General features: G+C 46.3%; 1 protein-coding gene across 1 annotated transcript; it reads right to left on the bottom strand.

Annotated features, from left to right (window-relative positions):
- Positions 1 to 732: 732 nt before the first annotated feature.
- LOC147683534 (zona pellucida sperm-binding protein 3-like) lies at positions 733 to 25,703 on the bottom strand. The gene is made up of 9 exons (XM_086944872.1): positions 25,289 to 25,703; positions 23,164 to 23,285; positions 10,420 to 10,523; positions 10,162 to 10,339; positions 9,180 to 9,300; positions 9,002 to 9,093; positions 8,792 to 8,886; positions 1,354 to 1,449; positions 733 to 897 (listed from the first exon to the last, which is right to left on the bottom strand). The coding sequence occupies exons 1-9, from the start codon at positions 25,670 to 25,672 to the stop codon at positions 758 to 760; spliced, it is 1,332 nt and encodes a 443-aa protein (XP_086800998.1). The 5' UTR covers positions 25,673 to 25,703; the 3' UTR covers positions 733 to 757.
- Positions 25,704 to 26,232: the final 529 nt, after the last annotated feature.

Raw genomic sequence — 26,232 nt, 5'->3', positions numbered from 1 at the left:
CATTGGGCAATGAAGATATTAATGTGAAAACCACGTCAATCAATATGAAATAAAGAAACAGTTCAACAAAAACCAATTAAACTATTGACAAAAACAAATAACACCCTCTTGGAACTTTTCTTCTTCGTGTGTATTTGGAGACGTTACCCACGTTTGGAATAACACTACCTAGTGCCTCAAAGAAACTGCCATATTCAGATGGTACTTTGTAGCACTTAAAAAAGATCACAAGGACTTGACAAGACCCAGATATTTAGTGTCTGCAACCTGTGTGGGCCATGTCTCAACTGGTCATGTCAATGCACCAAATATCACGGAAGGCGTCCTACCAAGTACAACGTTGGTAGCCACACGTCCAGATCTGATAAAACTATTTCCCCTAAAAATATGGAGTGAAGACACTGAATGAGTCCTGCACCCGAATCACCCAACATGTTCAATAGGTAACCCTAGATTTTAAAACAGACTGTATGAACAGACTCCTACTTGCCCCTGCCTCAGTCCCCTTAGGAGCTAAGGGTAATCCCCACATCACTGATAAAATAAACCTTCAGCATCCAGTGCTAGACCAACATCTAACAAAAAAAAAACAACCTGACCTTCACGATTTGCATTTTAAGGTAAGGTCACCTACTGCTCCAAACCAGGACCATTGCTCCCCTCACCCCTTGATCACCATCCTTGCTCTTATGTACAACTCTTTTAGTTGAATCAAATGCAAAATAGACCATATAAAGTTATCCAGTCCATCTTTTATTCAACAAAAAAGTAAGAATTTAGCTGAACTGGAAGCTCTGTATTTTTTGTACACAACAGTTCCTAAAACCACTAAGAAAAGCGCTAGAGCAGAAGCAATGAAGGTGATCCCCAGGACAATCCAAGCATTCCCATCAGCACCTGGAAGATAAAAAGGCAACTTTAGCAGGATGAAGGAGTACAGGGAGGAGCAAGAATTACGAAAATCGGGAGGGGGCGCCCCCCCCCCCCCCCAACAAAACTTAATCTATTGCCATTCGCCAAGAGGTTTATCCATTTAACCAGATATGTATGCAACATGAGGAACCCCAAACCAATAAGTAGTAACTGTTCCGTGCACTCTGCATAGTGCCGATTTTTCAGGAATACTTTCACCAAAATTGCAGCAAGACATGCAGGTTTCCACCCAGAGGCAGAATTACACTCCGCTTATGAAACTACACAGAATTCCAGAGTGAAAGTTATTAGGGCGAATGGAACGTGCGCCCAGCTGCTAAGCTGAATCCAGCATGTGGAATAGCAGCACAGTTGGTCGCTGGGCCCCAGAATTAGAGTGCGGCCATTACCCCTTTAATTTAAAGTAAAAAAGGCACATACCATGTGATGAAGTAACATCTCCCATAAGGCTGCGGGCGTTTTCCTGCTCCAAGATTTCCAAGGGTCCGAGGACTGCCAGTTCTTTGTAAACATTAGCTTAAAAGCAAGAAAAAAAAATAAGTTCTGAAGGAATAAAGTAGTCCTATGCATACAGTTTACACCCTTCATTGTTTTATAGTAGCCATTAAAGTGGGGCAAAAGCCCATAAGAGAAAGCCTCCAAGGAGGCCACGTACCATGTGCCTGCTGGCATAATCATGGTATGAAGTCTCCATCATCCCACATCAACTACAGAGGTCGGAGGATGGGGAATTGCCCAAAAATCATGCCAACATGCTGTTCCTAGGGAACTAGAACCTTTCATTAAACGGAAGGGAAGGGACGTCACCAAAACGGGGCAAGGAGGAGTTTAGACATCATGCCTAGAGAAAGAACAATTGATTTATGCAACCTGGAGTTATACAAGATTAGGGCATACCTTCCCTACAGCTTGAAATAGAGCTGAGAAGTATGTAAGAGGTACACTTTGTAGCACTCTATTTGTTCGTAGCTCCGGCCTCAGCCGGAACTACGCAAGCAAAATGTATCACCTTCTGGCCAGAAGGCTATAAATGGGGGATATCGCTCAAGACTTCCGGCCCGACTGACCCTCCACAGTGCATGTGTCTGCGTCCATTCATTCCTGTATAGCCACATGTGTTGTACATACTGACCCTTTACACTGGCGACGAAGGGTGGCCAAGACCTGCATCATCTTCAGCAGCCGTATGTCAGGGCGCCGAGTGCAGCGGAGCGCCTCAGGAGCCGTTGCGGGTGATCTGCACCACAACGATACCCGTTGCGCAGCCCAAGCAGTGATGGAAGTCTGGCATCATCAGCATCGCCACCGGTGAGCGACACATGCCCCCGCGCTGCTCGAAGACTCTTGCGCAGCAGAGACACGATTGGGAGAAGGCCCAGCACAGCGCCGGCACACGTGGGTGTGACTCGGCCTAGGCGCGCATACGCACAAGCAGCAGAGCCCTGCTCCAACGCCCAAGACCAGCGCGTGTGTGCGCGAGGGCCGCGTAGAGCCTCTACGATCCCATTACACCTCGCAACTGCCTGAGACAGAGCTCCATCAGCGCCACGGCCGCATCTGTGTGCCAGAGAGGATTTGTACTGTCGACGTTAGAAAAATAAAAACAAGCATTGCTACATCAGACCTGTACAACCAAGCATTGGCAAAATCAAAAAAAAACAAAAACTTTACTGTGAAACACCACAAGAGTATTGCTAGTGCTAACACTTTGGGTCTACACAAGCCGCAAGTCAATAAAGCCACAGTGCAGTGGTGCACTACAAGCCCAGCTCTACAGCACAACAAGCAAACCACAGGTGTAAAACACTTGCAAACATGTCAGTCCAACCAGGCAACCAAAACCAGCAAGCAGCGCCACAACAGCCTGCTCAACAGCAGACCGTGCCACAACAAGTAGTACAGCAACCGGCAGTGCAGCAACAGGTGGCTCCCCCCGCACAACCAACACACCCCTCAGCACATTCGCAAATTCAAGCGCTCCCACCGTTCAGTGAACTGATTGAACCATCCACGGCAGCACCGAGATGGGCGGTGTGGATAGGACAACTGAACAACTACTTTGTGGCCACTCGTGAAACCGATAACACCGTCAAACGCTCATTACTACTACACTTTGGGGGCACCGAGATTCACAAACTATTCTCTCACCTTCCGGCAACGCTAATGACTATGACGCCGCAAGGGCGCTCAATGCTCACTTTGACCCCCAGCTCAACCCGCACTATGAACGATTCAAATTTCGACAATCTAGACAAAGAGAAGGTGAGACGATGGACGCCTTTCATGCACGTCTGAGAGAACTTGTGAGCACGTGCACCGACGATGATCCCACTAAAGAAGTCACAGCCCAGATCATTCAAGGGTGCCGGAACAAGACTCTAAGGATGCTGATACTGCGCCAACCCAACATCACACTTGATGAAATACTCCTGCTCGCACAAACTATCCGATGTCAGGTCCACAGCAATGGAAACCGCCATGTCCACCCAGGCTGAAGCTAGTGCCGTCGTAAAGACAGAAAGAGTCGATGCCGTCCGCGCATCAAATAGGGGTGGACGGGGAAGATGGCCAACCAGAACTCCGAGGCGAACACCTTGTGGTTACTGCGGATGTGACGAGCATAGCCAAGATGGGTGTCCTGCGAGAGCGAAGACATGTTCCAAATGCGGAACACCAAACCACTTTGCAAGCGTATGCAGAGGAGGATTTCGCGGAAGAAACGCGGCAGGGAGACGGAGCGTAACAGGAACAGTCAGGCAACTAAGTCTGGAAGAAACTCAGGATTCAAGACCCACGTCAACTAGGCATCACCACCATGCCCGGCTGGATGACTCCTCCACCGACGATGAAGGAGAATGCTACTTCGTGTCGTTCACGAAAGACCTGAAAAGAAGGCGGAGACCGCAACCAAAGTGCCAAATCAAAATTGACGGATTGGAAGTAACCGGGGTCATAGATACCGTTGCGACAGTGAATGTCATGGGCATACAGCACTACAAAAATCTCAATCCAAGACCTCAGTTGACACCGTCCAAAATCAAAATAATGATCTACGGCAGTCAGACTCCACTCCCGTTACGAGGAAAAATGCAGGTACAAGTTAAAGCAGAAGACCGTGCAGTGACAACAACGTCACATGTAATCGACAAGGAAGCAGATCTGTTGGTAGGAAGCCACACTGCGGAGGACCTCAACTTAGTCGCATTCGCCAATGCAGTCAAGACACTCCAAGTAGATGACATACTACAAGTATTCCCATCACGGTTCAGAGGACCAGGCACAATCAAACGGCAGCCAGTCAAACTTCACATTGACAAGGCTATTCAGCCAATAGCCTTGAAACATCGAAGGGTCCCATTCCACCTAAGGGCAGCCATCGAGCAAGAACTAACAACTCAAAGAGCAAGGAGTCATCAAGAAAGTCACCGGACCAACGCCATGGGTATCCCCCATGGTGATCGCAGAGAAGCCCCGCCAACCAGGAAAAATCAGAATTTGCATAGATATGCGGATGCCCAACAAGGCAATAAAGCGAGAGAGACACATAACGCCCACCGTAGATGACATACTAACAGATGTGAATGGGGCCCAATGGTTTTCAAAACTAGACCTCAACGCCGGATATCACCAACTCCGATTGGCAGAGGAAAGCAGGTACATCACAACCATCTCAACCCACCTTGGCCTCAGAAGGTACAAGAGGCTCAACTTCAGGATCTCATCGGCAGCCGAAATATTTCAAAATACAATCCGAGAAATACTATCTGGCCTACAAGGAGTACTAAATGTAAGCGATTATATCCTGATACACTCCAAAACCAGTGAGGAACATCACCGGAGGCTGCGATCCACACTCAAAAGACTAGCCAAACACAGGGTGACACTACACAAGGACAAGTGTAAGTTCTTTCAAAAATCGATAGAGTTTTTCGGATACGTGTTCAGTGCCGATGGAGTTCAAGTTGATCCCCGGAAATCACAGGCCATAAAGCATGTCCCCGCGCCGACAACAGCCTCAGAAGTGAGGAGCTTCATGGGCATGGCTCAATACTGCACCCAATTCATACCGAACCTAGCAACTATTGCCGAACCGCTCCGAAATCTAACCAAGAAAGTCCATGGAGGTGGACCGAGACCGAAGTAGAAGCATTCCAGAAGATCAAAGATGCCCTCCTTGATGGGACAACTATGGCGTACTTCAACACGACAAAACCCACTGAAATACTGGTGGATGCCAGCCCTGTTGGGTTAGGAGCCCTGCTCACGCAGGAAACTGAGCCAGGCGTATGGGCGCCACTGGCGTTTGCGAGCAAGGCCCTCACCGCCACTGAAGCAAGATCCTCTCAAATCGAACGAGAAGCATTAGCCGTAAAGTGGGCGTGCAACCATTTCCACCTCTACATAACCGGACACCCCTTCAGGATGGTAACTGATCACCAACCCCTCATACCCTTGTTCAAAGGGACAGCGCCACACCCGCCGCTGCGGATTGACAGGTGGGCCATCCAAATCCAACAGTACCAAATGGACCTCGTGTACAGACCAGGAGCAAAGAACCCTGCAGATTTCCTATCTCAGCATCCGGCAAAAGAAGAAGCACAAGACGAGGGGCTCGAAAGACAGAGTGAGGAGTTTGTCAACATGATATCCCAAGGATCGTGCCCGCAAGCAATGTCGGCTGATAAAATCATAGCACAATACATCAACGATGCCGTCCTGAAGAAAGTGGAAAACGCTGTGCACACAGGCGCGTGGGAAGGCTTCCTGCGAGACGTACAAGGTTGGAGCGAAGAAGACCGCACACGGTTAAATCAATTCTGGAAGATACACAATGAAATCAGCATCGCTGAGAATGGTCTCATCCTGAGAGGTTCACGAGTCATAATCCCCAAATCTCTACAAGAACAAGCAACAGCCTTAGCACACGAAGGCCACCAAGGCACGAGGAGAATGAAGGCCTGGATGCGGGAAAAAGGTATGGTTCCCGAACCTAGAAGAAGCTGTGGACACCCTGGTGAAAAATTGTCGGGCATGTCAACTGACATGAAGAGCTGAAGCCCCCGCACCAGTCATCACACAGGAACACGCGCCAGCACCATGGTCCTGGGCAAGCCTAGACTTTGGCAGCTTCCCGGATGGCAGGGTCACAGTAGTCCTAGTGGACAGCTACACGAAGTATCCAGTGGTCGAAATAGCCCAGTCTACAAGCTTGACGAACATACAACCTATATTGAGCAAGACGTTTGCACTATTTGGAATTCCTCAACAACTGAAGACAGACAACGGGCCTCCCTTCCAAGGGAGTGAATTCAAAGAATTTTTGCAAATACTAGGGATTCACCATCGCCGCATCACACCGCAGTGGCCTCAAGCCAATGGCGAAGTGGAGGTTTATGCGGACAATCAACAAGGTACTAAGGATTTCCACAGTGGAAGGCACCAACCCCGAAGATGCTCTCCAAAGCTTCTTACGAGAATACCGAAGCACTCCCCACAGCACAACACAGAGATCGCCGTGGGCACTCATGTTCACAGGCCCCAGACGTGATCTGCTACCCATGGCGGATGAGTGGAGATCTGAGCCATACCATCCAGAAGGAACTCAAACCCGACGGAGAAGAACCAATGACCAGGCCTGCAAGAGAAGAGGCGCCCAAGACTGACTACTGGCTCCAGGGGATCATGTGCTAATTTGAGCCCGGAGACCAGGGGGAAAGTTCAGAACACCCTATGAGACCGAACCCTGGATTGTCCAAGCGAGCAGAGGCACCGCCGTAACAGCCCGGCGTGAAGGCGAAGAAGTAACCAGAAACGTGTCGTGGTTCAAACGAATTCCTTCTACATCGGCCAACACAGATCAGCAAATGGAGTTAATGGAAAGGCCAGACGACGGCAGTGAACCAACGGGTGTGTCCCTGAGCAGTCCGGCACCCACCCAACCGACCCTGGCTGCAGAACCACTGACGCCATCTGCAAGGACATGCCCAGAGAACACTCCGGTAAGAGGAAGGCAATACTGTCTTAGGCCAAACCCTAGGCCCAGCCAAAGACTTGCGGACTATGTGTTGAACACTGTTTTCCTTCAAAAGAATAACTTGGGAAGGGATGTAGCGCTCTAGTTGTTCGTAGCTCCGGCCTTGGCCGGAACTACGCAAGCAAAATGTATCACCTTCTGGCCAGAAGGCTATAAATAAATGGGGGGGTTGTCGCTCGAGACTTCCGGCCCGACTGACCCTCCACAGTGCATGTGTCTGCGTCCATTCATTCCTGTATAGCCACATGTGTTGTACATACTGACCCTTTACGCAAGGCTGGGTATTCACTTTTAAGGAGCCCGCATTTGGCCTGGTCAGCATGTACAGCAAAACGGACATGGTGGGTATCCTCAGGGAAACTTATCGATAGCGACTCTTCCCATTTGCAATTTGGTGAGGAGGAAGAATGCTCCAATTCTGCAATCTCTGGGAGGCAAAAAAGGGGGCGTTTGCATGTGTGGGCCACATAACACAAACCAACAATGGTAGAAATAGTTCAATAGCTGGACTACTGAGACCAGGTGTTGTAGTCTATGGGATGAAGAGAGTGCAGAAGATAACTAACTTGGTGCTAGAGAGCCGCTATGGCCAGCGGGAGGCATGAAAGGGAAGGACAATTTCTAAATAAGAGAAACCATCATATTGCACCCCATTGACTTCATTTATGGGATGTAACTGCAACACCCAACTCCCATCTCATCAGCAACAGATTAAAGAGGGCTCTATAGGAGCCTTGTTCCAGCCCATGGACTGTTAGCTTTGCAGGTGCATATTATTTGTAATGGAGTGTCCACGAGAGACACTTAAAAAAAATAAAAGCAACATCTGCAACACATATGTGAAACCCGACAGACAATAAGGACGTTGGTAAACCCATCAAATATTGCTATGAGGCACATTTTAAATATATATTTTATTATTTTGAAAGCGGACATCATTTCGTACAACTTATTGTAATACCAATAACTCTGTAAAAGGTCTCTGCAGTTTCACCAGATTGCCATGAAAACAAAATAAAAAGCTGCATTCATATTGGGAGGATTTTGCAAATGGTAATCATGCTTTACCGTAAATGTTCATAAAGTAAAAGATTATATGACTCTTGACCAGCTTTAAATGGCCAACAATAATCCACTATAATTCTAGGGAGTTTAACATTCGGAGTTGAAAGATAGGTTGTGACACCATTCACTGGCTGCCCCCTTTGAAAGGGTCAGTGTGCAGATCACGGACACTGCAGAGCACATGAGGAGTCATTTTTTGGCGTAATCAGGTTAAAGGTGGGATGAAGTCACCTCCTGAGAGGTTCTGGGTCAGGTGATCGCTCCCACTATCCCCCCTGGCATTTTGGCGAATTGATGTGCATGCACCCCTCATGGGAGAGCTTGGACTTCATGTTCAGTTAAAGCGAAGTTCTTGCTGTGCGCAAGACGTCTTTTGCGGCCTGTAATGGCCACTGAATAAATACAATTACACCCTAGTACCAGCATTATTTAATACATTTTAACTTAAACATTTCGGTTCTGGAGTCCAAAGGCGAGCCAGATTGTAGAGTGTTGGAAATGTGAAGCACCAACACAGAAATACCCCTCCACTCGCCAATCCATGTGGCATACAGCTCTTGTTGAGTTTAGTGCCAACTCGATACAAGTCGGAAGCAAGGCAAACTCAGGCTACAGGGGATCGGAGATGGAGACCCAGCCCTTTCAATTTGCACTACTGTAGTTATTCAGTGTCAAGGTAAAGCAGCCTCAACGAGGCAAGGGTCTAGGTGAAATCTTGGCAGTAGGTGGGGTGTCAAGCTAGAACCAAGTGTTACTCACCTGGCATGGAGCGGGCGTGCCTCTTAATCCTTGGAGCGCAACTCGAAGCATCACAGCAGCTGCAGATGTCACCGGCACCTTCCACAGGACGCCATCTGGAGAAGCAAAGCTCATTACACAACAATAGGCACTCCCAACAACAAATCTACACCTCGAAAGCTGAGCATGCTCCTTATCAGAGAAGGCATCAGGCCACTCGACAGTACTCACCCATTGCTCCCTTTGGTGAACGAACAAGCCTTGTTCATGCCATCTGGGTTCTGGGTGGTAGGAACAGCTTTCAAGTTACATGTGATGTAAATCTAAGGAGATTAAGAAATCTCGATCACACTTCGAAGAAAGGGGGGGGGTGAACAGAGATGTAATGCCAGCCATGCTATATGCTCACCGAGGATCTGGAATCACCAATGAAAATAAAGGAATCAATTGTAAACTGCAGCTTGTCCTGTTGGAGTCTTGGTGTTCTGAAGGCAGAAGAAGAGTCCGACAGCTTCCCATCAGCCAGGCATCTAGATACAAAGATAAAGTACAGTTTCCAAAGCTTAAGAAAGGAAAAAAACATTCCTCCAGACACCAAAAATGTCCTCCCAGGCCCAAACCCCGTCCTTCCGAGATACACCGCATTTGGTAACGAAATAGCAGGGAGAAATGAAACCAGATACACAAACTCACTCCATAACGAAGGGTATCTTCACCCAGCACCAATTTAGACCGCAAAAGACTACAGAGTGAAACCATTAATTCTGGGTTAAATTTCAGAGTAGAAAATGGTGAGTGACTAGCAGGAGTAAGAACACTAAAATGTAAGCGACCATTTTTTCTTGCAATGGTAAGATTTATAGCCTAGAACATTTAATTTTAAGTCTCTATGGTAGCCAAAAGCCTTTTCAGGATTCCCAATTTAAAATTGGGTTAACCAGAGTGTGGGCAATGAATAAGGAGGAAAGGTTTCCAAGTGACTCCACACCAAGTAATTGTGCCACTCCCAAAAATATCTGGGAGAATCTCAATTCACCTGCGTAGAAGTTTGTAGTACCAAAAACAAACTTTGCTAAAACCAGGAGCAGCTGCAGAGAAAGCTAAAATACCACTTTATTTACTGGAGACTGACAACTTAAGACCCGGCTTTTCATTGTAGCAAAACTACATATTATAACAAAATTCCCAGTCTACCTGCAGATCCCTTTTGACTTCATATCAGTCTTATCTGCACTTAATGGTCTTTGTATGCAAGTGATTGTGGAGTGTACATAAACGAAGTGGCTTGGTACAAGCCTATAAATTCACAAAAGAATTCAAGTGTTCTAAAAACAAAGCTCCTTCAACCCGAACCTAGATTTCTTCCCTACCCTGCCTTACCTTACACTTACCCATTCGATTTAATGAGGTCATAGCTAGGAGTGAACTTCCGGTCTGGAGTCTTGGTGGCCACACAGCTATCCACGAAGACCCTGAATGGAGCATGGTTGCCCGACTCTACTGAAGCTTCTATGTTGAACACATCTCCCAGGTGGAAGGTGGTGCTGGTTCTGACAGCTGTCCAATCATCTAGGAACCAAACAAACTAATTTAGCAGAGACAACAAGCTCATCTGATATGGTCCTCATGCAGCCCTTTGCCAGACCTACCATTCATCAGTTTCAAGGAGAACAGAAGGTTTGCCTCAGAGTATATAGTGGAGCTGAAAGGGATCCATGTTGGCTGGATTGCATTGCTGCTCACATTACCAGTCCTAGAAAACAGATAGAAAACAGCGGGGAAGGCCCCATTAGCCCAGTTACCCAAGCACTTTAGCTTAGGATCTTATACTGCAAGTGCTTGGTAAGGTTGTAATGATGGCAACATGCTACACCACCATAATTGCTTCAGGGGAAGAGTGGGTGTGTTGCAGCAAGTTCCGCGAGCAAGAAAAAAGAAGCTCTTATCCCTCATGGGTCAGGTCACTACTAGACTATAGCAGTGGGAAGAGAAAGGTGGAATTAGTTATAGTTGCTGCAGTCATTTGTTTCCTTACAGAAATTTCAAGCCATGAAAAGCCAACATCCAGTACTAGCTACACTATTGAAGAAAGGAGTTCATTATGATTCTTGGACATTAGGTCTGTAGGGATGACCTGCAATTGGTCTAGAATACATCAGCAAAGAAGACTTGAGGGTAATCAAGTCCCTGCTGTACGATCGCCAGTCTGACTTCGTCGAGGAGAGGGTCATCAAAAGATTTGAAGCAGTCTCACCCTCAACTCATCAAGGCATGCACCATCATTTGGCAGAAGAGTAGAATAGTGCCACTCCAGTGGAGTCAGCCAATGAAAGCTATATTTATTCCTGGAGTGCTTATAAACCTGTTTTCAGTTCAATACCTTGGTTCCTTTTATTTTGGCACGAAAAAGGGGTAAATACCCAAAACATTACTAAATTGCCAATCTGGTATGGTTAAAAACAAGTGTCAAAAACGGAATCACGTTACCTCAAAAAATACTGTAATTGCCAACATGTTTTGACCTTTATGGCAACCTATACCAGTCTTGGATCTATAGGGTAATAGAAAAATCAGTGGTATATAATCACACAACGCAAATGGGGGAAATAGTGAAACTACCAGTCCCTTGCACTAATCGTATAACCTAGAAACAAACGGTTATAGAAGTGACATCATTAGTTGGCAAGGATCCACTCCTTACTTTATATAAATTCAAAAAGGTCTTTATTGCGATATCTCATCTTAAAAGACAGGACAGTCAAATGATTACGTTACAACAAAATTCAGCCATTAAAAAAACACCATAAAAGCTGTCTAAACAAATTTGATAATATAATTACCCATTTACAGTTTTAAGATTCAATATTAAAAACAGAATTAAATATATCACATGCACAAGACTTAAGTACTGAACCCTGCAGAAGTTGATATATAGCTATTGTGACCCCCCCCCCCCCCCCCCATTTTTCTCCCACAAAACCAAAGCCCTTCTCAGGAACTTAGATACACCTATTACTTTCATGTCATTACAACCGGTTTTCAGTAGCCTTTTAGCAGTCAGCGCAGAGCGCGTTCCCAGATTTCTGCATGTTTGTTTAACCCACATGCTTCTGGGTTGCTGGTACGCCAGGCAAATACATAGGAAAGCAATATCTTCAGTACAATCCAGGCAAATTGGCAATTATCGCTGGTTCCTGGTAACCATTTACATGTGAACTTCCTAAGCGGGAGTGTCTCAACTCTAAACTAGTCAGAGCTTATGATCTCGGGCTTTAGTTATTAAATCCCAGTAGCTTTCCATGCAGGGTTAGTTTTTAAACTCACAGAAATCTCTAGACAAAGAGGAACTAGTCAGGGCAGAATACCCGCCGATTTGGATTAGATTCCAGTATGCAGCTTTATATATTTCTTTAGATGGAAAATCCGCAGACTCTGGACTGTCCCACAGATCTCTCATCCCCATATCAATAAGCAGGGTTTTGATGCCAATCAACCAAGAGATCTTATGCGAACGGTCTAGTCCCCTTACTTCGATCAAAGCACTAGCGAATAGATGTAATTCGGGGTTTATCCAGAGCCTTCTCCAAAAGGCCAGTGGCCTATACCGTAAAATATCCAGCTTGAAATACATCGACCACGGACCATGTTTCTTGGAATGCCCAGATGTCAACACCTTCAATGTAAGATATCCAATCATCAGAAGCAATTTTTTATTCAAGACCCGCTATGTTCCATGAAGAAATAGCCATATGTTCCCTCAGCGATCCTGGGTCACCACGCCCAACAGCTACCTCCCCCGGCGGGCAGACTTCAGGCACTATTGGCACAGGATAAGGGAAAGGAGTTTGTACTTAGATTACAACTCCGGTTGGGTAGCCTATTGTTGTGCGACCCGTTTCACACCCCTTCATTACTCCACTAGCTGGTACCACCTGAACATCAGCTCCCAGTCAGTTTCTTCGAGTGAGGAAAGAACCTCATAATGATTGTGGAGCTGAATGGGCAGATCACGCCAGGTGTAACCACCATGAGGTGCTCGAAACTCCCTCGAACTGGGCATTATCATTTCTAGAAGAAGCCAAGGGGGAGTATTCTAATGGCAGCCAGAATAAATGGAATTGGCCACCCATATCAAGGATGTAATGAACCAGAGAAGGTCACCTAAAGCTCAGAACCACGCAGTCGCCTGGCATTTTATTAGTGGAGTGGCCAACCCATTTTATACATCTAACCATTTTAAACTCATGGAATAAGTCATCCCCAATGCCAATTTTCTTGTTCAAGAAATGAAGGGCCTTGTGTTAAGTGCCGTCCAGTGCTCACGTGACCCTGGAGGGATGGGTGGGACGTTTGCTAGAATGACTGAGTAGGAGGTTACTTCTGGTGGGAGGTGGAGGTATGGGAGCTTGTCCATCCCACCATCATTACTATTATCGACCTGCCCCCGGATCCCCTCAATCCCTGGAGACCTTCGCTGAGGCATGGGCTTGTCGTTACCAACACCAGTGGTGGTTACACTACTAGAGCTCCCTGCTGTTTGTATCCCAGCCCCGTTGTTTGATCATTTGCCGTAGCTCCACCCTGGTCCCTGTGCGGGTCCCTGTGCGAGTCCCTGTGCGGACCCCTGTTCTAACTGAAACATCCCCTCCTAAGGCAAAATTAGGTATGCTCCACCTTGGTGCATCTCTGACATTCTTCACATAACTGACAGACCAGCAGAGTACCACGGCGAGCCAGAACGCCAGACACCAGTCGCCATCCCTCCCGCGGCGGACAGCGAGCAGCGGTGAGCATCGGGGGCAAGTCTCATTGAGCCCCACTGAAGCCTCCTGGAGTCCCACGGGTGTTCCAGCGGCATTCCCGCCTCTCTGCCTGCCTTCCGCCTGGTTCGCATCAGGTTCTGGCATTTAGCATAAGTTCTTGCGGCTCCCGGCTGTTTGCTCCCGGCCCCCGCGAGCTGAATCGGATCTCACTAGAGGTCAGCATCGTGTAAACTAACGAGCCGCTGTGGAGCACGGAGCACGGAGAACGGCGAACAGAGCGGACCAGAGCTGTTGGACTGAACAAAGCCCGGTACTGTTGCCCTAACCGCAAGGATCGTAAGGATGCTGGGAAACCAACAAAAACAGCAAAAAACGGTCCCGGTGAGTTGCTTTCAAGACCGGGTGAGGGAGGCGTGTAGCTCCCGTCCCGGTTGCCAACTGTGCACACATCCTTCTCCTCAGCCCTACTCTGAGCCTGTTTCTACGTTTCCCCACAGCCCTCTCACAGATTGCTCCAACGCCCCCATCTTTCCCTCTTCAGCAAAATCGTACCTCAAAACCTCCCCATTCTTCTGTCTTCAACCATCGGCAGAGGAGCAAACGCATTAGCAAGGGGCGGCAAATAAGGAGGGGGGCAGTTATCTTCCACCTCTCCTTGGCGGTCCAGGGTGGTTCACAGCCCGCAAACATCATGAGGTCAGGGAGCGCCTGGAGCCAAAACCAAAACCCACAGCAAAAAATGAATGATACAACTGGAAATGGGAAAGGACATAAGAATACGAAAATAAATGCAAATCCTGCCACTAATATTACAGCGGGGAACTTTTTTCCATCAGAGCAAGCATCAGGACTTAATCAAAGCTCAATAGAGCAGGGCTAGTCAGCGGTCTTATCATCAGAGTCTGCAGTGAAGGCACTACAATCTATTAAAAAGTCCTACCAGCCTAACATATATACAAAATTTGAATTTCTAAAGGACGCAGGCTCAGCCATCTTCTTGAGCAACAGCCATTTGCAGGGCTTGCAAACACCATTACTTCCAGCTGCTGCGAGCCCAGCACGCCCATCATCATCCGCGCCTGAAGCTACAAGTCCTTCTGTCCTGGGAAATCATTCGCAAGACCTTACGCAAACTAGCTTTGCGAAGCACATGAATGCAAACACTCCTCTGGAGAGCTCAAGCGCAAGCATAAGCAAAGAGACACCTAATTTTGCTGATGAGTTCAAACGGAATCAGAATTCTTTACCCACTCACAAGACAGCAAGGCCCCACACAACAGGGACAGTGTGCTACCAACCCCATTGGACGTTCAATGCGAATGCGTATGAGAAACCAACCTCAGCACAAAAACCAGCGAACAGAACAGACATCTGCCCAACTGATAGGGCTTCTCGGAGAGGAGAGGCCCACAGACACAAGAGCAGCTCTTTACAAAGGAAGCATCACTCAGCCCGGCGCTGACTTCACAATCCTTGGGCCAAACCCACAGTACCCCTATTAAGTCTCGCTCAACGGCTGAATGTGCAACACCTCCCATAGACCAGGGAAACCACGAGGCAGTAAGTCCACATGACCTCTGCAGCAAAGCAGAAGGCAAGGCTACAACGTCCTTTCTCAACACACAAGAATGGGAAGACATGTTAGCAACCTACACACCAGACCACAAAGATCCCCACGCCCTTGATCCATCTTTGGCAGTCAAAAATATAAACTTGCATTCCAACACCTCCAAGGAGAATGGGCGGGGGAAAGAACAAAACACCGGAACGTGGAATTCACTGCTAAACACCATTCAGCTAGCAGTAGATGCATTACAGTATCAATCTGAAAAAATGGAGCTCCAACTCACTCTTCTTAATACACTGGCTGTTTTTACAGCCAGCATCGACGGCAAGCTAGGAAACTTAAACAACTTAATAGTGAGAGCACAAACAAACATCTACCCAAGTTGCAACTGCAGTCAGGCACTGGACAAAGTAGCCACACTGACGACTATGTTAACTGACCTAATAGGAGACCTACATAGAGGAAACGCAACTGCAGAAAAGGGCCTCACTAAACATGACGATGGAGCGCAAAGGAAGGTGTAGTTACCTGGAAACAAAGGAGAGCCAATTGTCGATCACATTCCCATACACGAAGAAATAAGCCAGATGGGACAGGATCTTCCAAAGAAACCCAACGCCATCAACAAAAAAAGGAAAGGGCAGAAGCAAAAAATTGATACTGAAACATCTACTTCCAAATACTTACCAATTTTCTTTGGTTCGAAGGATAAATCTCCTATCATTAATGCCCATTCCACAGAGGGCGAAGACCGCTCATCCCCCCAGTTCAATTCAGCAGCAGCACAATACAATTCGTGACCTGCCGAATCAAGAAGAGCAAGGACTCCAAGGACTACCAGCAAATGACCAAAGTCACATACAGAGACATGGCAGTAAAGACCAAACAACTCATACAGCCATACTGTGACAAGAACACGATAAAGAGGGACCTCGATGGCCACTTGGGAGGTCCAACACCACATAATATGGATCCTCCACTTCAAAGGGAAACGGAACTAATTGAAGCAATTACCATTCAAGATACTCCATTATCAGCAAGTAACTACCCACTCAGGTTAATCTGAGGTTGGGGACAGGAATAGAGAGACTGGCTAAACGTTAAGCCAAACTCATGTAGACCACCTTAAAGACACACTAGTTAAGAATAGTTAAGACTATCTATCTGGATCCAAGCCAACTTGAACATCCACAAACAAACTGGTCTTCTGAAACAGACATATCACCAAAGCAAATGCTCCCTCTCAAAGCAACAACACACAGCCAACCGGCATGGTGAAGACACAACCCCGGCAACTTACGAAGCTTCCTCAGCTCAGGGCTCGTCAGCTCTTGCACTTTACACACAAATAAACATCAGGAGGAAAGAAGCATCAACCAAGCAACGGAGATGCTGGTCTTCCTTCCGGAGTATACGTCGCAAGGGCAGCATGATACGCTAAATCGCGGCAACATTCTCAAATTAATGGAACACATTCCCAGTCTGGAGGGAATAAGCTCAGACAACTTAATCTGTTGAATTCCTGCCTGCAAAAACCCAAATAGTCCGGAAGCAACCAAAACCACTTGGCCCTCCAGCATCGTTGCAGAGCAATTTAAGTCCTGGGGTATTAAGCTAGTTCCCGTACCAAAACCAGCTTATCCCGCACCACTACAGAGGACAAGCTCAGAACCAGTGGCAATACAGGCAAACACTCTTAGCGTTCCAGAGGTGCCTTGGGTAGCTCGCCCATAAAAAGAAAGACCATATCGTAGCAATGCTCGGAAGACAGACTGAGGGTATCAGAAGTTCATTAAACAAGAGGGCGAAGACCAATGCCAAAGGACAATCAGACACACCCTTCCTACAAATAAGCTTTTGAGAGGAAGCCAGCCAAACAACAATATATGTAGACTGTGGGAACGGACAGAAGCTACACTGAGGGGAGCCCCTCACCAAAACCAAACATTTACAAGAGAAATACTGTCTCGAACAATCTTCTTACGCCCCGAGGAGGCCTGATACCACCAACAGACAGACGATACAAAGGGCAGTGCGCCACTTATAGGCATCTGCTCGTGGAACATAAATGGCCCCTCGTCAAAAATGGAGGACACGGACTTTTAAAAGTATATTTCTCGATTTGACATGGTTATGTTGCAAGAAACGTGGTTAACATCTACACAACACATCACGGGCTTCACTTGCTTTTCATCAGCAGCAACTAGAGTCAACAGATTTGGTCACCAGTCAGGAGGCTTGGCTACATACATATCTAACAATCTCATCAGCAGTTCTTATGAAATCTTCCACAGACAACTATCAGTAAAGATAAAATTACAGCTCGGCAACAAAGAAGAAGAGATCTGCCTGGTTAACGCACATGTCCACCCCAAACAGAGTCAATGACTAACTCAATTTCAAACCAACTAGCGGAGTATGTCTCTCAAATGGAAAAACCACTCCTCTTGACTGGGGATTTCAATCAAAACATGCTTGGTTCAACAGAAGAGGCTCTGGCTTTAAACAAAATTTACACCATACCTCCACAAAGCTCTCCGCTACGCAGGAAAAGGCATTTAAACAATGCTCTACTCAAAGACCTAGATCATCATAATCTTCGGGCACTAAACGGAAGATTCTCCACCGACTCTCCGCCTGTAGAAACATACTCAAACAGCGAGCTCCATCCTGGATTATACATTTGCTAGTTTGGCCTTATTTCCCCACATCCTGGGATTCAGAATGGGGGACAAGGGCGAAAGTGATCACTGCCGAGGAACGCCATTGAACGGCAAAAATGCCCACTGCATTTAAGCCAGACAAAATGATAGGGGCTATTCATTCCATCAATCAAAAAAGACTTAAGGTACGCCAACCAATCCAACAACTCTGGCAGAAACTGCCCTTATATTACATAACACGCTACAATCAAATGTGGTTGGGCATATCCAATACTGGGCGCTATACACTGAGTCTCTGCTACGAGATCTGGCAACCAAGCCCACCCAAAAAAGCAATCTTCCTAATAAGGGCACCAAATCCAACTTAAAAGAGGTCCGAGAGCACAACTAAGGTCACAAAAAAAAAGAAAGTAACTCGACTCTACGGAAGCTAAGATCATCTGCAGAGAATACAAACCTTCAGATAGAGCTGAGGAAACAAAGAGCAGAACTCCAACGCACAAAATGGAACATAAAACAAGAGGCTGAAAACGAAACATGGGCAAAACTGCAATAGGATACCAAAAGCAGTAATAGTGCACGCTTTTGGCAATCGGTGAATAGGATTCTGCGTCCAGAAAACAAAGAACCAGGCTCGCACATCATGGAACAGACATGGATTAACCATCTCTCCAGCCATTTCAACAATCACCTGAAACAGGCAGGAGCCCAAGAATCCAACAAAATAGAGCCCCACCGCACAACGCCCTCGTCGGAGTCTCAGATTAAGAAGGAGCAAGGCCTACCGGAAAGTATCATGGTCACATCAGCCTCTCAGCAAATAACACTAATATCAAAACAAATTTGCAAGGGCAGGAAAGAAGGCGCACCAGGTCCCAATGGCATACCGCCAGCTCTATTCAAGGAAGAGCACAGAATGGGCCACTATTATGCAACCGCTATTCTGGGAAGTTAGACTTCTAAATAAAATCCCAGAATCCTGGAGAGGGTCGACAATTGTCGCCATATATAAAAAAGGCGATAAATGGATCCAAACAACTATCGTCTAGTAGCCCTTCTTGACAATGAGGCAAAATAATTTGTGGGTACAATCTTACAGGAGATTGTCTCATGGGCGGACTCTGAGATTATACCATTGAACCAGACCGGCTTCTGGAAAAACACTGGAACAACTACAAATATTCTGGCCATATCACTAATGATCGACGCAGCAAAAACACGGAAATTGCCGCTGCACATGTGCTACATTGATTTCAGTGCGGCATTCGATAACATTGAGAGAGACAGACTCTGGAGGAAACTGGCACAATGGGGAATACTGCATTCCACGTTAAGAATGTTGAAGCTTCTCCATTGTGACACATGGGTGCAGGTAAAGCTAGGAGGCGGCACACATCTATCATCTAAAGTCCGCACCACCAAAGGCCTTAAGCAAGGGTGTGTGCTTGCCCCAATATTGTTTAATTTGTATATGGCGGATCTACCAGGCATACTAAACCCTTGCAATTCCCATTCCCCGAGGCTGGGAGGGAAACCCCTGAGCAACCTTCTGTACGCAGATTAGGTTGTGCTACTGAGCCATACCTACATCGGCCTCAAGCAATTATTAATTCAAACGCATAGTTATGCCATGGAAAAACAAAAAAATAACACAAAAAGCTGCAGAAGATATGGACACTGGGCCGCCAAAATATTGAGTCAGCTTCGGACTATAAATACTTGGGAGTCATCTTCGACCAAGACCGTTCATTCTCACAGCAAAAGCTGGAAGCAAAAAGGAGAGAGTCTTGTATTGCTGCCACATTAAAAAGCATAGCTAACCAATTAATAGGACCAATTCTGACTCCTTACCTGAAAATCATCCAGGCTAAGCTACTACCTTCCATCTGCTACGGCAGTGAGGCTCTACGTGGGAGAGATGCCAAGAATCTGGACTTAATCCAGATAAAAGCCTACTGAACAATTTTTTCGCTCCCGTCCTATACATCGCCCACCCAACTCAGGCTGGAATTTGGATTACAAAAACAAGCTCTTGAAAGACAGGGAGCTTATATCATCTGCTTCCACAAACTTCGTTCTGCTACTACTAACACTTTAAATGTGCTGTTATGGCAAGACATTCAAAGCAGGGACGTATCTCAGGCAAGATCTTATCTGAAGACAGCCTTGGGGGCTACCAAACTAACTGCGATCTGGGATATGCAACTCTGCCACAAAGCATTTAAAAAACTGGTTTGGAGAGCTGTCAAAACTCTTTCACTACTAGAGGATAAAGAGTCATTTGCTGAAAGAAACCATGCATGGATGACCATAAACTCATAAATCCTTGACACCTCAACCATACTTCAGCCAGGGTTATCCCAAGACAATAAAACTGAAGTTTCTGAAATACAGACTAGGGGTCTTGCCTACTAGAGAGCATTTTCCACCATGGCTCAGGAGCAATGGCCACGATGCCTGCACCTTCTGCAATACAGAGAAGGGCGATATACTTCATATGACTTGTCTCTGTCAAGAGTTCAGGCCAGCACGCCAACTGTTCTTAAAGGACCAACTTAAACAGATAAAACTTGCACTAGAAGGCAAGCACTACTGGCTTGTCTCAATCCTGCAAACACAAAACTGGACTGCAGGTATGTAAAGTTCCTTGCGCTAATTGAGCAGAAACTGCCAAAAAACATTACACAGTAAACATATAGACGCCAATTTGAACTTAATGACACCTGCTCCTACCTAAAAGTAATGCATCTGGAACTTATTGGGCTTTTACTGTTTGCTCTGTTAATGACGTTTTAAAGATACAACTTTATGATATTTAATCTGTTTCGTAAAATGTTTGCACTGGTTTTAATTAACTATGCATAAAAAAATGTACCTAAAAAAAAAATTACCCTCCTAATGCCTGTATAATGGGCTGCCGGGGGCACTTGAGGCGGTGAGATAGGGCTTATTCAATCTTAGAGAGCCTAGAATCAATGGCCTCTAATCTTTTTAGAAGTAGTTCAAGGAGGAGTGCTAATTGATCTTTTAGTAGTGTACAAAGATCGCCTCTGTTAATCGAAGGGTTAGTGGAGACAATGGTAGGAGTACCAGGCATGGTGTTACTTGCTTTACTGAAGACAAATGCCCCATTCGATCCACAGGTACCGATCGGTGACTTTTGCTTTTCACCACCACGCCGGTTCCTTTTTTTATATGGGGGTTCTATATTTGTACCACCCAAGGCCTTCTTCCCTCTAGTCATAATCCCGACTTTGCTCCCATCAATAATCTGTGGCTGATGAGAACATGGCTCTGGGCTAGTTGGTGGCAAGCTAAATGATCTTGATGTGGAAGGGTCATTTGTTATAACCACTTCGGTGGTCAGCTGAAGAACTGGTCTCTGGGCAGTGATCCCCCCCTCCCCCTTGATAGAATCGGGTCGAGCGAGAGTCTACGCTAGGTAGCCTTTATCTCATTAATTAGGACCGATTTGGCTCTTACTAAAAAGTCGTCTAGGGTACCCACCACCATGTCACCCACCTTCCTCTTACTCCTGTTGAAGAAGATCAAGTAACACTAGCACACAACAAACCCTAACAGCCAGGTGCTGCAGTCCTAATTCCTTAAAAGCTTACTGTCCAAGAGTAGAAATGTCAGTAGGGTGACAAGACCTCCTCTGGCCCCGGACGGCCACAGACGGCCCGCCCTTTGCCCGGACTTAGCGCGGCAACGCCTGCGCACGTCCTGCGACATGGGGGCTCTCCTCGACTTTAAAGCGCCTCCAGGCGCCTAGTGGCGTGGGCCGCTGCCTGCCACAAGGACTCCTGGTAGATGAAGTCCCCCCCTCACTGCAGCTGCACCAGATGTCAGGAGGTTGCTGCAGCAGGGGAGACAAGAAGCAAGGCTGGAGCGGTACGGGAGACCTGAAGTGGCGTCCAAGAACAAGGTATGGCCCAGAAACCTAGAGAGCACCTTTATATCTTGATCTTAAGATAGCCATTATAGCATAAAACATAGTGAGGCAGCAATCTATTTTAAATCATAACTAAAAGAGTAAAAAACACCAAGACCACCACACATTAATAACACCAATGAAAACACTCCCCTGTGAACCTTTAACTGTTGTGCTGAGTCCAGGCTACATGTCCTCACTGTGCTCGTCTCACTTTTTCTGTCATTTCCTCACAAGATAAGATAAGTGCCTGTAAAGATCCCTCTGTGCCAGGTGGTCATTCACCTGTGGTGTAACCCAAAACCATGTATTACATAGTAGTCACACCTGTAGTATGTTTTAGCAACACTAGTTTAACATGTCTGGGTACAAGAGGCTCTCTGGACTGAATAGGTTGCTATCATTTTGACTTTCATGGCTCAGTATCATTTATAGTCTGACGGGCACCTGTTAGCATGAGGTAGAGTCATAGTCTATGGTTTTGGCCAGGTACACTGTGTGTGGGGGGGGGGGGGGGGGGAAGACAGCAAAACTTCTCTTGCAGTACATTTCCCTGAAATCAAGTGATACACTGTTCCGACCAACAGTTGTTTTTAACCATACCAGAGTTACTCAGCAATAAAGTAATTTTTGGAGTATACCTTAAATATTTTTAAGCCCCTTTTTCATGCCAAAATAAAAAGGACCCAAGGTATTGTTGTACTGTTCCTACTCCAGTTCGAGAGGTCAATGTTTAAGCCTGCCTTGATAAGTTAAGGTTGAGACGACCTCTCAAAAATCTTCAGGACCCCTTTGCTCAAGAAAGTTGGATCGGAGATCGTACAGCAGTGACTTAATTATCCTCAAATTAGTTGTTTGCATTTGTTCATAGGAGGATAGACTTTAGGATTCACCTTCTTGGATTGGAGGGGGGGGGGGGGGGGGGGGACATGTTGAAGACCTCTCCCAGGCGATTGTGGCGCTGGTTCTGAAAGTACTTCAATCAACTAGAATCCCAAAAAAAACAAAGCAGTTATTTTAACTAGTTTAGAGTGTTAAGATTTTAACGAAAGTGAGAGATCTGCTTAAGTATCGATTGTCTTTGCAATGTTCAGTTCACAGATCTTTATTCGGTTACACAACTAGCCATATAATATCCATTCCAAGACAGGAAAATCTGGGCAAACACCATATCTTAATGCAACTAAAACTGAGCACTAAAAGGCAGTCTTTGTCGGGCACTCACCGCAGTTTAAAAAAAACAGTAACATGAAAGATGCATTCCTCATTCAACAGGAGTAAGATATCATTAGCAACTCTAGACCAGGTCCTGAGTCTTAGAGCACAAGAGTCGAGATGTCCAAGAATGGTATTTTGGTACTTGTGTGCATGTGATGAGTGAGTAATGTGACTGCCCGACTCCAAGCAGTGTAGGCATCTGAAATCTTACTGCGGCTTTGGAGGTAGGACATCTGCCAGTTTCTTACCTTGGATACACGCACTGAATGACGGTTGAAGTTGGATTGGTTCTGGCGATTACTCCGTTGCCGTTAGACCGAGTTGGATTATATGAGAGAATTGAGGTGTAAATTAACGAGTCTGCTGTCACCTGGACAAAGAGGCCAACATGAAAGGGGTTACAACATGGTCTATTGCAACAAATTCATGAACTGAAAGGACATTTAATTTTTTTGCTAGAAAGACATTTTTACCAAGAATCAGGAATTCAAAAGATATTGAATACTAAAAAACCAGGAGCTGGTTTAGTTTTAGAAAGTCTGTACTCTTAATGTTTGACCAGCAGCAAGCAACCAGTGCACATGTAAAAGGTGGACCCATTCCACAAGTTTAAGTGGATCATGCACCTTCATAAGAATGATGCCATGCATTTGTAATCATTAGACACAAAGGTTATAGGGGAATGCTACAAGGTAGTCTAATCACTGGCAATCACTAGAGTAGCATTCTAGTCCATCTTGTGCTCACTGAAACCACACCCAACCGAAGATCTGTTTATGTTCCAGTGCAATGAAGACATCGCTTGGCAGTTGGCCGGACCGCTCCTATTGGAGTGCAGCCAATTAGAATATGGCTGGGTTTATCCAGCCAAGCAAAGTGGGCCAAAAAAAATGCCTGGGAAGCAGCCCCTCAAAATCAGTAGCAGATATTAATTCAAACAACCCACCATAGCTTTGTTAATTTCCAGGAAGGAAGGGCCCCCATCCACTCCTACGTTGGGAAATCCTTCAGAGGCAAAGACCTTTTTTGGAGCAGTTTATCCAAGAGTCTTTTAGGATGTGTGCTTTGCATCTGCTTTAGACAGCCAGTTCTGTATCTTTGTAGATAATCTCAGTATTTATCAGGTTTCCCCATCTCCAGGGCTGGCGGCAGCTGGGGTTATTGGTCCGCTTTTGGGCTCTTCGATTGTTTGGCTTGGAATCTGCACTAGAAACTTAAGCAGAGTAGCTGGCTGTGGGCCTTTCAATAGGTATGTTTCAACGTCTTCTCTTAGTGGCGGACTGTAGTCGGTCTATGCATCCTGTCTGGGCAACTGCTTGTTATGTACAGCTCGGCCTTTCTTTGATTTTCTAACTCGCTTTTCCTAACTTCTTAGTGTAGTGTCAGTTCTGAGCTGCCAGCATCAATGTGTTGCCTCTTTCTTGATAAAACGACCTTTCTTCCCATCCATTAACAAGCAAACTGGAGACACGTTGGATTCAACGGTGCTGTCTACCCTTGGGACTCACTAAAGTGTTTATAGTATATTTTGTTTGATTAAACACTAAAGTGAGACTGGATTTACACATCCGAGATGCACTGAAGCCCCGAGTCACTAACCAGAGGATAGCCCTAACTAGGAGTCAGCGTTACAAAAAACAGGGACAACTAGTTCGAGGTTTATATTGGACTTAAAAATAAAAAAATAAAACACACACTTTACCCCCCAGTTCCCGAAAGTAACCAAGACGACATGGGCAAGTGGTGCATGCTCCAGAGAAGATGTTCGCTACAGAGGGTCGCAGGTTGCCAAGTAGGGGGAAGGTTGCTGATAGGGTGTGTACACTTTCAAATGACAGCGCTGATGAAGACAATCTTTCTCTACACTGAACATAACAATCCATGTTAGAGAAACATGTCAAGTTTAAACTTCCATTTCTCTCACCCTCTATTCGGATGAGAGATCCTCCCCTACACAAAAAAAAGCAGATGTTGACTAGTTTTATTTCTTCCAGTTCAAAGAGAATATATTTAAGTCTGTACTTAGTAGCTAACAGGAATTCTCAGCAGGTACATATACTAACCACGAAATCTATACCACAGGCTGAGAACAGCAGCATTTAAACATCCCTTTTGGGGTATATTTTAAGTGCACCAGTAAAACATGGTGTGGTCAACTAACACGTAGTTTCGCAGATCCACAGACAAGCAGCTCATCAAACCAAGCTTTGAGTAGGCATTCTGGGAATTGTAGTCCAGCTTATAGAAATTGAAATAAAATTGCCAGAATACAAACGAAAATGTAGGAAATAAGTTTGAAGAAAGAGTGGATCCGAACCAGAACAAACGAATGAAAAACCGGGCAAGGGTCGGCGCGGGGCCATGGCGACTGACCTGTAAAGAGTTTCCGCAGGCCTGGAGCGCGACCTGGAAGGTGACGGTGTCATCCGCGCCGAGGGACGTGTACCTGCAGAGAACGGTCCCCAGCTTAAGGTCGGCTGCCTGGACCAGCTTGCCCGTACCGAACAGGTCCCGCTGCACAGCGACCACCATACTGGCCTCCTCACAGCGCACCGACACAGTCTGCACGGGGGGCAGAGCTCGGCTCCCCGCCAGACTCCATGGGTTATTGAAGAACACCCCTGGGGCCGCCCGGCCACTCCTTGCCAGGCCCAGCTGGGACCAGCCTCCGATTGAAGGCTCCCCCCAGGAACTGGCGCAGAATCCCTCATAAACCAAGCCCAGGACCACAAACCCTAGCAGTACACTCTGTCCCATGCTGGCAGCGCGAAGCACTACAGGAAGAGCCTTCGGTATAGAGCGGCCTTTACACACTGCTTTATAGCGCAGCCCCCACCTGCGGCCAATTCACACCCGCCCAGGTCACGCCCCTTGTATTTCCAGATCACAGCAAGGATCTCTAACAGAAAACCCCTGAAAGTAAAGTTTTGTCTCCAAAAGTAATTGACAGTGGGGACCGAAACGATGCCTTTAATGAAGAAATATTCTATATTAGACAACACTTGAGCACTACCACCAATAAGGATGCTGTTAACAAAGCTATGTGGAGATTTCAAGGCCCAGCAGACCAGTTCCAAAAACCAATGCGACTGCGAAATAGCTTTCGAGTTATCACGTGCCAAGTGTGAGTAGTTCAGCCATTGCTCACTTTTTAATTACTCCTTGATACACTTACCACTTTACTTCTTTGCACGTTCAAGTAGAACGATAAGTCTCAAAGTGAAAAGAAAAAGACGACCATCTGGACAGCGCACACCTGAAATTAGAAGTGCTTGAAGGAACCACTACATGCTCGCATTGTAGCAAGGAAATGTTTC

This window comes from Lissotriton vulgaris, chromosome 11 (genome assembly GCF_964263255.1).
Source record: "Lissotriton vulgaris chromosome 11, aLisVul1.2, whole genome shotgun sequence".
Classification (NCBI taxonomy): Eukaryota; Metazoa; Chordata; class Amphibia; order Caudata; family Salamandridae; genus Lissotriton; species Lissotriton vulgaris.
Note: the sequence above shows the minus strand (reverse complement) of the source record. Positions and strands in the feature narration are given on the sequence as shown.